Consider the following 13,104-nt stretch of genomic DNA (forward strand, 5'->3'; position numbering starts at 1 on the left):
TCTTCTGTAGTAGTCACTGCTAAAATATTATTCCCCTGGCTAGTCAAGATATTATGACTGGTTCGCACAATAGTGATAAAAGCCATATCTCTCTTCTTCAACTGTTTCTCAAAATAGAAAAAGATGTTTCTGCATGTGAGAGGAATGATTCAACTGGGGAGATTTGTCATGAGGAATCGGGGCGTTATGCTGACGACAACTTTCCTGGATGATGTAAAGGCTTTACCAGTTTCCTATGAAAAGGGAGAATATTTTGGATTTTTGGAAACCTATGGGACTCACTACAGTAGCTCTGGGTCCCTGGGAGGGCTCTACGAACTGATCTATGTCTTGGATAAAGCTTCCATGAAAGAGAAAGGTATGCTGGGAAATAGAATCCAAGCTACAAATGTGGTTCTGATTGAGTATCGTTGCCTTCATTACCTCCTTTCAGTAAACTCTTAGAATGAAATAACCTGATAATCTGCTCCTTTGAAAGAATTCTTTTCTGCCCTTTGGCATCTAATAGTCTATCAAATGGCTCATTGATTTCCACTTTGAATAAGCTCGCTCGCTAGTATTACTGCGAAATGCACCAAATCATATTATAATGGAATGACTCTTGATGGGAATAGAGTTTCTAAGGAAATATTATTTAAGACGTGGAAGAAGGTTTACATAACTTTTCTCTTAAGCCTCAGACCAGCTCAATTTGTGTATGATAATTGTCTTCCAAAGCACTCTTCAACGTTGGTGGGAGCAAAGTGTTCTAAATGTTGCCTTTGAGAGGAAGGAAGAATCAATATTCTAGTACACATATAATGTATTAAAGCAAAGTGGAAAATTGGTTTTGCCTCATATGGTGGCCATTCTAATCTTATGGAGGGAGTTCAGTTGAGGCCATATTGAGTAAGAGTTTGTTACACTCAAAACCATGGGGCAAAGGTAACATAGTGCTTCACCCATGTGTCCTCCAGAGTTGGGAGATATCTTTGGGCTAAAGATTTATATAATTCTTTCAAGAATAAAGTAGATGGGCTGGAGAGATGGTTCAGAGTTTAAGAGCACTGGCTGTTCTTCCAGAAGTCCTGAGTTCAATTCCCAGCAACTCATAACAAGGTATAATGAGATCTGGTGCCCTCTTGTGGCATGCGGGCATACATGCAGGCAGAACATTGTATACATAACAAATAAATAAATCTTTAAAAAAAAGAATAAAGTAGAGCAGTCAGGTACAGTAATATATGACTGTAATTTCAGCTACTTAAAGAGCAAAGGTAAAAAGGCTTGCTTAAGACCAGAAATTTGAGGCCAGCTAGGTATCACCGAAAGACTCTGTTTCATAAAAATAAAAATAACCAAGTAAACTCAAAATAATAGTATTCATAAATCATAGCCATAGCCAGATGTACTGGAGCATGCCTTTAGTCTCAACATTCAGGAGGTAGGGAGGCAGGAGGATTTCTATGATTATTAGGTCAGACTGGTCTCCAAAGAGAGTTTCAGAACAAGAGAGACCCATCTCAAAGGAAAAAATAAACATTTTCTTCTGTGAGTGATTATAACTAGTTACACTATTTCTTAGATGCCAGCATATCTCCTTTCCATCCTCACAATAATTGGGTCTCTCTGTTGGGCAGAGATGTGTTGCTAAGAAATACTTTTGTGGCTTCTGCGTGTGTATCAAGGCCACAGTGGAGAGTGGGAAATGATGGTGATCCTAAGCTCACCATTCTCCCTGGATCAATAAACATCTCACACGAGACAGATAGCAGGATCAGAGCAAACCACTCTTGCTACCTCAGTCTGGCCTTGAGAGTATAGATGCCTCCCCAGGGGCACACAAAACGAAGGTGATTGGCTCACTGGGCTGCCCATGGCTGTATCCATGGTATAGGGAGGTCTCTGTGAGTTCCGTGAGTCAAAATGGATTAACAGAATGAGGAGCATAATAGGAACTGAACAACTGGAGCACAAAGGCTCTGTCAGGGTGATCAGAACACAGAGAACCCCCTAGCCCAGATGTATCTTCAAATCCATGTTTTACAAATGAGATCCTTACTCCTGAGAAACTCGGAGCTACCTACTTAAATCTGTGTACCTCTGGCCTTAGAAAATGGTCAGAGGGCTAGTCCAGTGCTTTTGAGGAGAAAACTGCATCTCTGCAGCTCATTTTATGTCATTTGCATATGGAAGGGTCCGCTGCTTGAGGTAGAAAATAAGCTCTCAGGGGTCACCTATTCTCCAGCCTCATTTTCAGAATGTGGGGCCTCATACTTCTTAAGGGTAGGTGTAAAATGTCTAGAATTCTTTTTCTGGCATTGTCTTTTCCTTTTCTTTCTTTTTTTAATTCCTTAAATCCTCCCTTTCCCCTTCTCACTGGAAATAACACCAGACAATTCTTCACTTGTCTCTACAAGCACACAAGAAATGCATTAAAATCTAGATTAAACTTAGTTTCCCTAAATGAAACATTGTGGCTTTCATAACAAATAATAGCATGTGTGTATGTGTGTATGTGTTTATGTGTGTATGTGTTTATGTGTGTATGTGTGTATGTGTGTATATGTTTATGTGTGTATGTGTGTATGTGTGTATGTGTGTGTATATGTGTGCATGTGTGCATGTGTGCATGTGTGCATGTGTGTATGTGTGCATGTGTGTGTGCATGTGTGCATGTGTGCATGTGTGTATGTGTGTATATGTGCATGTGTGTGTATGTGTGTGTATGTGTGCATGTGTGCATGTGTGTATGTGTGTGTGTATGTGTGTATGTGTGCGTGTATGTGTGTATGTGTGTGTGTGTGTGTGTATGTGTGTAGGAGCATCAAAAAGAGAAATATGAACGAAAGCTGAAGGACCCATTACCCTTAAAGGTATGGGTGTTGAGGAAGGTCTATTTACCCTTAAAACAAAGGATCTGTTGAAATATATAATATATTATAATAAATTACAGACTTCAAGGAATCTAAGAATATAACTGCTTAGACAGGCATAGGCCACAGTGAGTTAACTTCCAAGATTCTTATTTGTGAGCATTCATAGTATCAGCCAAGATGAAGTTGCCATATATGCAAATCATCTGTCCTAAGCAAATGGGGACTGTTCTGTGATTCTGGAAATGAGTGATAGTTCATAAGGTTAATATGAGAATTAAGGTAGCTAACTCATACAAGATGCTTAGAATGAGGTCAGGTGTGTACTAACCACTCGATGCATGTTAGACGTTGCTTTTTCCTTTGGGTGTCACAAAGGATTCTACTATAAACATGTTAGCTGACATATATGCTTTTCAAGCAGGTGCTAAATGTAATATAGTGTCCTTCACTACTAAGCTGACAAGCCAAGTAAAATCATGCCACTAGATTCCAATAAAAAGACCGTGGAAGTCATGATATTACCTTTCAGCCGATAATGGTGTCTAGGGATGTACATATATTTGTTATAAAATAATAAAGTTAGAATTTATGTGTGATGTTAATGAAAAATATCAAATAACCTTCATGTAAATCTGTAACACAGGTGTTGAACTGAGCGACGTAAAGCGGTGTCTTGGGTTTAACCTGGATGTTTCTCTACATACTCCTCTACAAACCGCCTTAGAAGGACCATCATTGACAGCCAATGTTAATCACAGTGATTGCTTAAAGACAGGGGATGGCAAAGTAGGTAAGTAAGGGCTGGTTGGAGAGAGTGAGGCAGGCAGAGCCAAAAGCTAAGAGTACTGCTCTCCTGACATAACCGTCACTCTTTACCATCTTCAGTTAGAAATTTCAAAATCACTCATGCATTCACATATCTGTCAGCGTCATTGTTGTGCAAGCGAGGCATACAGTTCTAGGAGCTGCTACTCACGTATTGATTTGTATATCTTTTGTGGCAATGACAGAAAACTAGGGGTGGAAAAGTGTGTTGAGGACCAGTTTCTTTTTCACTTTAATTTTTACACAAAGATTGAAATGGGCTGATGTAGAATCTTATGTCAAGTACTGAGAACAAGGCCTATGTCATCTTCCCGGATTTACTTTCCACTTGCCTTCATTAGCTAACCTTTCCTCAGCACCCCAACCAGGCCTTTTTTTTGGAACTCTGGATGTCTTTGTTAAAGTATAACCTTCTCTTGTTAATGGTTAGCAAATTTACAAGCATGAAGGTGTGTTGGAGACACCACATCTTCCCCTAATTAGAAATAAAATTATTTTAAATTTTGTATTAAACTTTTTATTTTAAATAGAAATGGTTCTGATTCATCTCTACAGAGACAAGTGATGGTGAAGGAGCTATAGAGAAGGAAACCATTGTTTAAACATATCTACTTGTGGATATAATTGACACTAACAAAGGGAATCACCTTCTTACACCATTGGGTTGTTTGCATTATCACCTTAAGCTAGTCTTTCACCACGTCATCTCAGATTTCTTATTTGTACCAAGGACGAAAGAGAAACGAAAATATCTTGTGATTCCTCTTCAGTTCTAAAACTACATGACTCTAAAAGTTTCAAAAGTGTTTAGAGTGTTTTAGTTCAGAGAGAAACAAAGAGGAATAGGATTTAGGAGTAGGAACAAATTTACTTTTATATACTATTTAGACACTAATATTTCTATGATATCAAGAAAATTTAGGTGTACTATACACAAATAAAATTATGAAGAAAATTTTTCAAAAATATAGATAATACACCCAAAGTCATGCTAACTTGCATATATCTGCTTTTATTTATATGAGATATAAATTACCAATCTATCTAGATCAATTGTACCACTGTTATTTTTCAAAGAAAGATGATAGAAATCTACAATTGACTGTTGAGGGGAAAATGCCCTCATAGATTATGGAGGGGAGATTTATGTGAGTAATGTTCACAATTCAATATTTACAATAAGCTATTCTAAAAAGCCATCAATACACATTTATGAAGCTCTATCTGGATAACAGACCACATAGTTGCAAATGCTCCTTTCTTCAAGTTCTTCTTGTTCTTCTAGTAAACATCAGCCGCGATCACATCATAGATGATGTTATTTCATTCATAAGAGGAGGGACCAGGAAGCAAGCAGTTCTCCTGAAAGAGAAGCTTCTCAGAGAAGCCAAGACGATTGATGTGAACGACTTCATCAATTGGGCCTCATCCTTGGATGACGCTCCAGCTCTCATTAGTCAAAAAGTAAGGAATGTTTCTTTTAAGACAGAAGATCCTGTCCTTTTCTTATTTCACGTCCCAGTAGCTTCACATAACAGTTGCCTTTATAAGACAGAGGTATCCCTATTCAGATGCCCTCGTGTGGCTTCTGTGGAAAGAACGGCAGAAAAGAAAGGCATAGGGTAGAGTCAGACAACCAGATGAATTCCTGCTGCTATCTGTCACTCCCTGGGTGAGAGCCACTTCTGATTTCTACAACACTAAATTCTTCAGCTCTCCAGGCATTCTTGAAGATGTATTCATAGTCTATAACAAGGGTTGGCACAAAACAGTTATCAAGAATAGATAGTTCTCTTTGGTCTGCTTTGACTCTCCTTGTCTTCTCTGGGTATCATGTATCACCTCCCACTCAGGTATCAGGACTCATCTGTGAGTCATAAAGTGGATGTTCATAATGCTCTGACAAACGTAAAACCAAAGATGAATAATTCTTGTGTTCCGAGACTCAATCCCCTCCCTCTCTCTTTCTTATTGTCCAGTTGAGCTCAAACTCCTGAACTTCAGTGAGCCTCCTGCCTCTGCCTTTTGAGTAGCTGAAATTACAAACATGCTCCTTTCCTGACTTTTTTTTATTTTGATTCTGTTTATGAAGCTGGATCTACCTCTCTAGCCTGGCTTGTCTTGAACTCTCAGAAATCCTGCCTTAGCCCCCCAAGTACTAGGGATACAGATGTGAATTCCCAGACCTACCTCTTTTTTTCTATAATTGTAATAGTGTTCAATCTAGGAAATCCTGAGAGTCTGCAACCTTCTTCCTCTTGAAGGGAGGGGGACGACATGTTACCTTTGTAAAGATGACGTAAATACTGTTGCTATTTGGCTGCATCTTTCCACTTCCTAAAGAATGTTTCCCCACGCCAGTATTATTAGAAAGTAGCTCTTTTACTTGCTTTTATAGCTTTCAACTTTCCATGTGTGCCTTATGGTTTTTCCTTTCCAGTTAAATTTATCTTTGTTCACAACATCAGTTTTATTACATTTTATAAATACTGACATTTTTTGATAGTACCAGTTTTTGAAGAATTTTACTTCCTCATTCTATTTTATGTTCCTTAAGAGTTAATTAGAACCACTCAAACTATCTCAGTATAGGAAGGAAAAACTCAGAAACTGAAAATTGCAACCAATTTCTGCATTTCCATTACAGAACTGAAGCCTTTAGTAGAGGTGCACACATAACTTCGCATGAGGTGTGGTAGCTCACAGTGTAACTCTAGATGCTTTGGAAGCTAAGGTAGGAGGATTTCAAGGTCAAGGTCTGCCTAGTCACCTTGGAGAAACTGTCTTAAAATTGAAAAAAGAGGTGGGAGGAGGAGGAAGAAGAGGAAGGAAGGAAGGAAGGAAGGAAGGGAGGGAGGGAGGGAGGGAAGGAAAAAGGGAAAGAAAATGGAGAGATAGATAGATAGATAGATAGGTAGATAGATAGATAGATAGATAGGGTGGGCGGGTGGACGGACGGACAGATAGATGGATAGATGGACGGATGGGTAGATGGGTGGATAGATAGATGGATGGATGGATGGATGGATGGATGGATGGATGGATGGATGGATGGATGGGCAGGCGGACGGAAGGACTGATAGATGGATGGATTGATAGATGGATGGATGGATAGATGGATGTGTATATGAGTGTATAGATGGATGGATAGATGGATGGAGGGGGGGGGGGGGGTGGATGGATGGATAGATAGATAGATAGATAGATAGATAGTAGAAGGGGGTGGGGTAGATGAATGGATGGATAGATAGATGGATGGATGGACGGATGGATGATGGATGGATGGGGATGGATAGATGGGTGGATGGATGGATGGATAGATAGATAGATGGATGGATGGATGGATGGATGAATAGATAGATGGATGGATGGATGGATGGATGGATGGATAGACAGGCAGGTGGATGGATGGATGGATAGATAGATAGATAGAGATGGATGGATGGATGATATATAGATAAAGAGATGGTAGAAATAGATAGATAGATAGATAGATAGATAGACAGACAGATAGATAAGTATATAATGTAAGCATGAATCCATGAGTTCAGCTAGAACAACAGCAACAAAAAATGGCATTTCCCCCTAATTAAACACAATGAAAGTGAAAACATTGGCTTGTATAAAAAAATGAAATCAAAAGAAGCCCATTTGTTAAACATAAATTTTATTTAAATCCATTATCACAGATTCAGTAAATAAAATTTTAGCCAGAAGATTTTAAATAAGAAAAGAATTAAAAGACCCAGCAGATGACATCAAGCTGGCCTATTCTCTCAGCCCCGTAAACCAAGTTCAGTCTGTCCTTTACAAAGGGATCCAAGGCTGGTCTCTGGCAGGTTGTAAACAGTGCAACATAGTTTAGAGCTGGCAAGTCACATCTGTAGGAGTAAAGGCTCTATGGAAATGTCCCCCACTGTATTTACTAGAACATTCAAAGGCATCCATCAGCTCAGTTAACACAGTGCTTCTGGCTAGGTCCAGCAGGTAGTGTATCTTGTTTACCATTCAGATCTTCAGATGAGTAAAGATTCTGTCCACTCTAGTTGTCTAAGTTTCCTCCTCCAAAAATTGAAAGCCTATTTAACTCAAGTCAATGCCCTACCTAAAGAAATGGCAGTTGTATTGTTCCAAGCACCACTTTGTGATTATATCTTCTTACAGAGAACATCTCAAAATGGGGAAATTGTTATACTTTGTTGAATTTCCCTGGGTATTTTTTAAATCCCCAAAGAGAAATGAAATACCATTAAATTTGACCTTCAAGTAATGTCTACCTGTAATCCCATGTACTCATTAGGATGATGTAGAAGAATGACAAGTTTAAGTCTGTCTGGGAAACCTAACGAGACCTTGTCAAAAGATAAAAATAGATCTTCAGATACATATCAATGGTAGAACACTTGCCTAGCATAGACAAGGACCTATGCTCAGCATCCAGGTACCAGAAAACACACACACACACACACACACACACACACACACACACACACACACACACACACCAAATTTGACCTTGAATTAGATTCTAAGGAGTTTTGTTGTTACAAATCTTATGGAAGTGGAACTTTGGGTGACCGGTTACTAATTTCAGCAGGTAATTACAGTGTGTAATCAGTTGTTCTCCTTTAGGTGAGGAGGAGTATTCTTTTAAGAGCACTAGGGATGCTCTTAATACTAAAATAATTATCTTTCTACATAATCATATAAAACTCTCCAGACTCTCTCCCTACTACCCTAAACCATTAAATTGTATTTAATCCTTGGCAGCAAATTAAAACAATCAGTGATCTACATACTTAAGTTGCCAGGTTTATCTTAGAAGAGCAGCCAGGAAGTCTCATTACACGAAGTAAAACAATTGATGATTACAATGAATCATATGATGTTGTTACATGTGTTGTTTCCTATACTATAGTGGCCATAATAATATTCTACTAAATAGAGCCTGTAGTTTTTAATAGCCCAATATCTAGCTCTTGGCCTCTCTCTATACAGAGGAGATAGGCTGGCCTATTTTCTCCAAATTTACTTTTGTCATAGTCTTCAACTTTCAAGAAAAGATGTTAATCATATTTTCAACTTGCTTGTATCCTGACACAAATACTCTACCTCTCCACAGGCTAGCTGAACTTTGGTTTTCCCCCTTATATCCACTGTTACAATCAAATCCTTAAAATGTCAGCGGAGAGAAACTACATCTATTACAGATTACTACAGAGATACGAAGCTTACAACTTCTGCCAAAGCAATAGTTGTAATTTAATACACTGGCTTCCTGTAAGGTTCTGTTTTGCCATTATAAGAAACATGATTATGTAAGCCTGCTTCATTTTCTAAAAGGATGTTATGTAACACACTGCTCCCTTTATGGGAACTCATGGGAAATATTAGTCCTTAATCTCATTTTGATTCTCCTGGATTTCTCATATCCCCATAAATTCCATTGTGTGTTATTCAGGGAACTAGAAGATGTAGCCACATTTGTGGCACACCTGGTGCAAATGGACGTGTTCTTCTGGCTTGAATCGTGTTCCCTGGTATCCCTTTTGTCCCTCAGATCATCTGTTCTCAGCTTTTCTTTTTCACTTTCTCGTTCCCCTCTACCAGGCTTACCTTTGAATACATTCAGGCTTTCTCGAATGCCAGGAGGTAACAATGAGTGTTGAACATATCTACCACTTTGCTCTGTTATACAATTCTTAACAGACACTCACTGGACGTTACTGACAGCCAGTGCCTTTATGGGCCAGATGTTAGCCCTCTGCAGGCTAAAGCCATGATGGCAGAGTGAACATTGTGTCTAATTCTCTTATATAGGGGTAACAGACAATTCTCATCCTAGCATGAAACCACATTTGATACACATTGCTAATTATTTTGGATGTCTAGAGGAGATATTAGAGTGATTAATATTGAACTTGGTATTTTAACAAGTTTACAGGATAAGCTGTGTCCACTTAAATATAACTACAATGGCAAGAGAGCTAGCAAGTATAGGGGAAAAAACTCAAACCCTTTTTTTTTTACTTAATAGAAGACAAACTTGGTCATAAAGGATGAAGTGTGCAGAAAGGTTTGAAGGGTTACACGGGAACTCACCTCTGTCTGCTATGGTAGTTTGGGTGCCAGGATTTAGGCTTCTTTGGAACAGTCCCTGCAGCGTGTCCTTCCTCTTTATCTCTTTGAACACTGTTTAGATAGTTTTATCCAAGCTATTTCCTTCATGGCTCTCTATTCCTGTATCTTAGATTATCTGGCCTTGACTTTCTTTTGAAGGCTAAACAAGATAAATATCTTTTCTCAAAATTCAAAATAACTCTACCGCATGCTTACCCTGTTTGTGGCAGAGTTGGGGAAGGGTTTCTTTTTCCTAAATAAGTAGAACAGAGCTGAAATTGGAGTTAGGGTACCACTTCACCAAAACCATGTTAGTAGACACTTTTATGCCTTAGTAATTCCCGACACATTCTGGATGTCAGCCCATTCTCTCTTAAAAGTAGTGCAAATAGCTTCTCCCACTTCAGGCTTCTTGCTTGCTTGATGATATGGTTGATAACATATGCCCACTCTAATTCTTTTTTACTTTTAAATGCAACCTCCATGATAGCATGCATCAAGACTCCTTTTCATTGCGAGCATAACCTCAAAGGTTACCATGAGATCTAGCAATAAACTTCCCCCAACCAATGAATTGGTGTCGTCATTGATTGAGTGAAGGGAGTTTTTCAAAGTTCTTCTGCACAAAAAGACACAAGATTGAATATTTTCTTTCTTACAGCTGTCCCCTATCTATAATCTCATTCCTTTGACAATGAAAGATGCATACGCAAAGAAACAGAATATGGAAAAGGCTATTGAAGACTATGTGAATGAATTCAGTGCTAGAAAGTGCTACCCATGTCAAAACGGAGGCACAGCAATTCTTCTGGATGGACAGTGCATGTGCTCCTGCACTATCAAGTTTAAGGGGATTGCCTGCGAAATCAGTAAACAAAAATAGCCTTCAGGTGAGATGAACTTATTTCGATATTACTAGGGACAAGAATATCCATCTCATGATTAGTTAATATGAAGATGAGCTCTTAAATTACTTTTTAATGAATTCCCATGCTGTATCACTTATAATCTAAATATATTACTATTTATTGAGTAGTGAATGTTGACAAATCAACCCTCGTGTGCTCTCTATATTATTTAAGTATATATTATACATATATATATATAATTATAGTTATCGTATTACTCTCTCCCTCACTCTCCCTTTTTTGTGCTTGTATTGCTTCCTTTCTTTCTTTCTTTTCTTCTTTTAGTCTCCTGGTTATTGTAATTTATAGGCAGAATACAGACATTTAATCCTGAACCCAAGTCAATTAACATCTCTAGTGAAAGTTTTCCAATTTCCCCAGAAATTAATTCTCTGCTTAAATATTTCCATTCTCTTTCCCTTGGTTATTGCAGCATACCTTACCTGGATCTTCCCAACAGGACATGAACAACATTTCCTTATAGTTTAAAAATGTGCTTCACCTCTATGTCTTAAACATCATTTTAGTCTGGGTGCCTGGACCCTGGGCTTCATTACAACAGATAATCGGGGAAGGACATATGCATGAGTATATGGGCCCAAAGTTGAAGTTCTATTCAAAATTAAGATTTGACATCCTTTTGTCTTCTATAGGAAACAAAGCAAACCCTGGTTCACATGGAAGGGGGAAAAAGGACAAAAAAAAAAAAAAAGAAGAAGAAGAAGAAGAAAAAGAAAAAGAAAAAACCCCAGGACTTTCCAACTTAGCATCCTACCCTAGAGCGAATCCTCACTGCCAAGTAGAGAGCAGCTTGCTTCATGGAAATCCTACCAACCTCTGATGTCGTCTCTGTTTCAGGTCTACAGTGCCTTTCTCCCCTCTTTAATGCCTATAATGCTTCCATTTTTTTTATTCCCTAATGAAGAATCGGCAGTGAGATATGCCAGGACTGCCTTTTCCCACAGGCAATGCCAATCTCTTGCTAATAAAACAAAATTAAATTAAAAACAGAATGTTGTGCTAAAAGGCTTTAAGTAATTGCCAAGCTGCTTCGTATGATTAATATATTCCACCAGCCCCATTACCAAGTCTGTACCGTGTCCTTTAGCTCTTATTTACGCAGTTGTTTCATTTGCTCGTTCGTTTAATACGTGCATGCGCTCATCTGGCAGATGACGAACACCTACCACATGCACAGGGTTCTGCTCGTGTTAGCCTTTGATGTCCAACTTTAAGTGTCTGGGAGGAAGGGCTGCAGTGTGTGTACCAAAAATTTAGCTTAGTTAAATCTTGTGAAATGACCTCTGTTTTGCACAAGCTCCAGCAGTTTCCTACAGTTCTTTCGAGTTGACTTCTGAGCTGTGTAAGGTAAGGCTGCTCACCAAAGGAGCTGATCAAAATTGGCTGCAATCTTCCCATTAGATGATAGATGATAGTAAGGTCTAAGACGTGTGTGTGTGTGTGTGTGTGTGTGTGTGTGTGTGTGTGTGTGTGTGTGTGTGTGTGTGTGAGAGAGAGAGAGAGAGAGAGAGACAGAGACAGAGTCAAGAGGCAGAGACAGAGACACAGAGAGACACAAAAGACACAGGAGACTCAGAGAGAGGACAGAGACAGAGACAGAGACACAAACAGACAGACAGACACAGAGAGACAGACAGAGAGGGGACAGAGGAAGGAGAGTGGAAGAGAGAGAGAGAGAGAAGATGAGCATACATGTGCGCGCACACACACACACACGCACACACACACACACACACACACACACACACACACACACACACACACACGTAGAGGGCAGGAAGCAACCTTGGTGCTGGCTGTTGCATTCCCCCTAAGACAGGTCATTTGCTGTTGCTCTGACTTGTGTTCATTGCACACAGCAGACTGGCTGTTTCTTCGGGACTCTTCTGTCTCTGACCCCATTTCTCCACCAGAGCTCTGGGGTGGCAGCAACTCCCAGCAGGTGTCCAGCTGTCAGTGGCCTCCAGAGGCTCAGGTCCCTGTGCTCACACAGGAAGTGCTTTTCTACTCTGAGTAATCTCCCCAGCCCTGAGAACTTTTGGTTTTTGAAAAGTTCTAAAACAAAGGAAAAGTAATGGGGGCAAAGAGAGTGGAAAGAAAGAAGAGACAGAAGGAGATAGAAAAGGAGAGAATAAAGATTGGGGGTTGGTTCAAAATACTAAGGGGAAAATGCAAACTCAAAATTAACTATTACATAATTAAATATAAATATTACATAGCATGCCAATTCCGATGCTATTTTTATGATTAAATACTTCATACATCTATAAAATTAGATGTCTTTCATTTCACAAATAATTCTCAAAAATGCATGTGGTTATTGAGTACACAAACTATTTACAGGCAAATAATTTCAAAGGTGAATTTTTTTT

The 13,104-nt window shown here is 39.0% G+C and overlaps 1 protein-coding gene across 1 annotated transcript in view; it reads left to right on the plus strand.

Moving 5' to 3' along the window:
* C9 (complement C9) overlaps nucleotides 1–11,721 on the plus strand; it is a 48,029-nt gene extending 36,308 nt beyond the window's left edge. The window contains exons 7-11 of the mRNA XM_032896839.1: nucleotides 118–358; nucleotides 3,502–3,648; nucleotides 4,969–5,147; nucleotides 10,465–10,693; nucleotides 11,365–11,721. Coding sequence (XP_032752730.1) covers nucleotides 118–358; nucleotides 3,502–3,648; nucleotides 4,969–5,147; nucleotides 10,465–10,686 — 789 coding nt within the window. The 3' untranslated portion in view covers nucleotides 10,687–10,693; nucleotides 11,365–11,721. The remainder of the gene's footprint in view (nucleotides 1–117; nucleotides 359–3,501; nucleotides 3,649–4,968; nucleotides 5,148–10,464; nucleotides 10,694–11,364) is intronic.
* The last annotated feature ends 1,383 nt before the right edge of the window (nucleotides 11,722–13,104 follow it).

Source organism: Rattus rattus, chromosome 3 (genome assembly GCF_011064425.1).
Source record: "Rattus rattus isolate New Zealand chromosome 3, Rrattus_CSIRO_v1, whole genome shotgun sequence".
In the NCBI taxonomy this organism is placed as follows: Eukaryota; Metazoa; Chordata; class Mammalia; order Rodentia; family Muridae; genus Rattus; species Rattus rattus.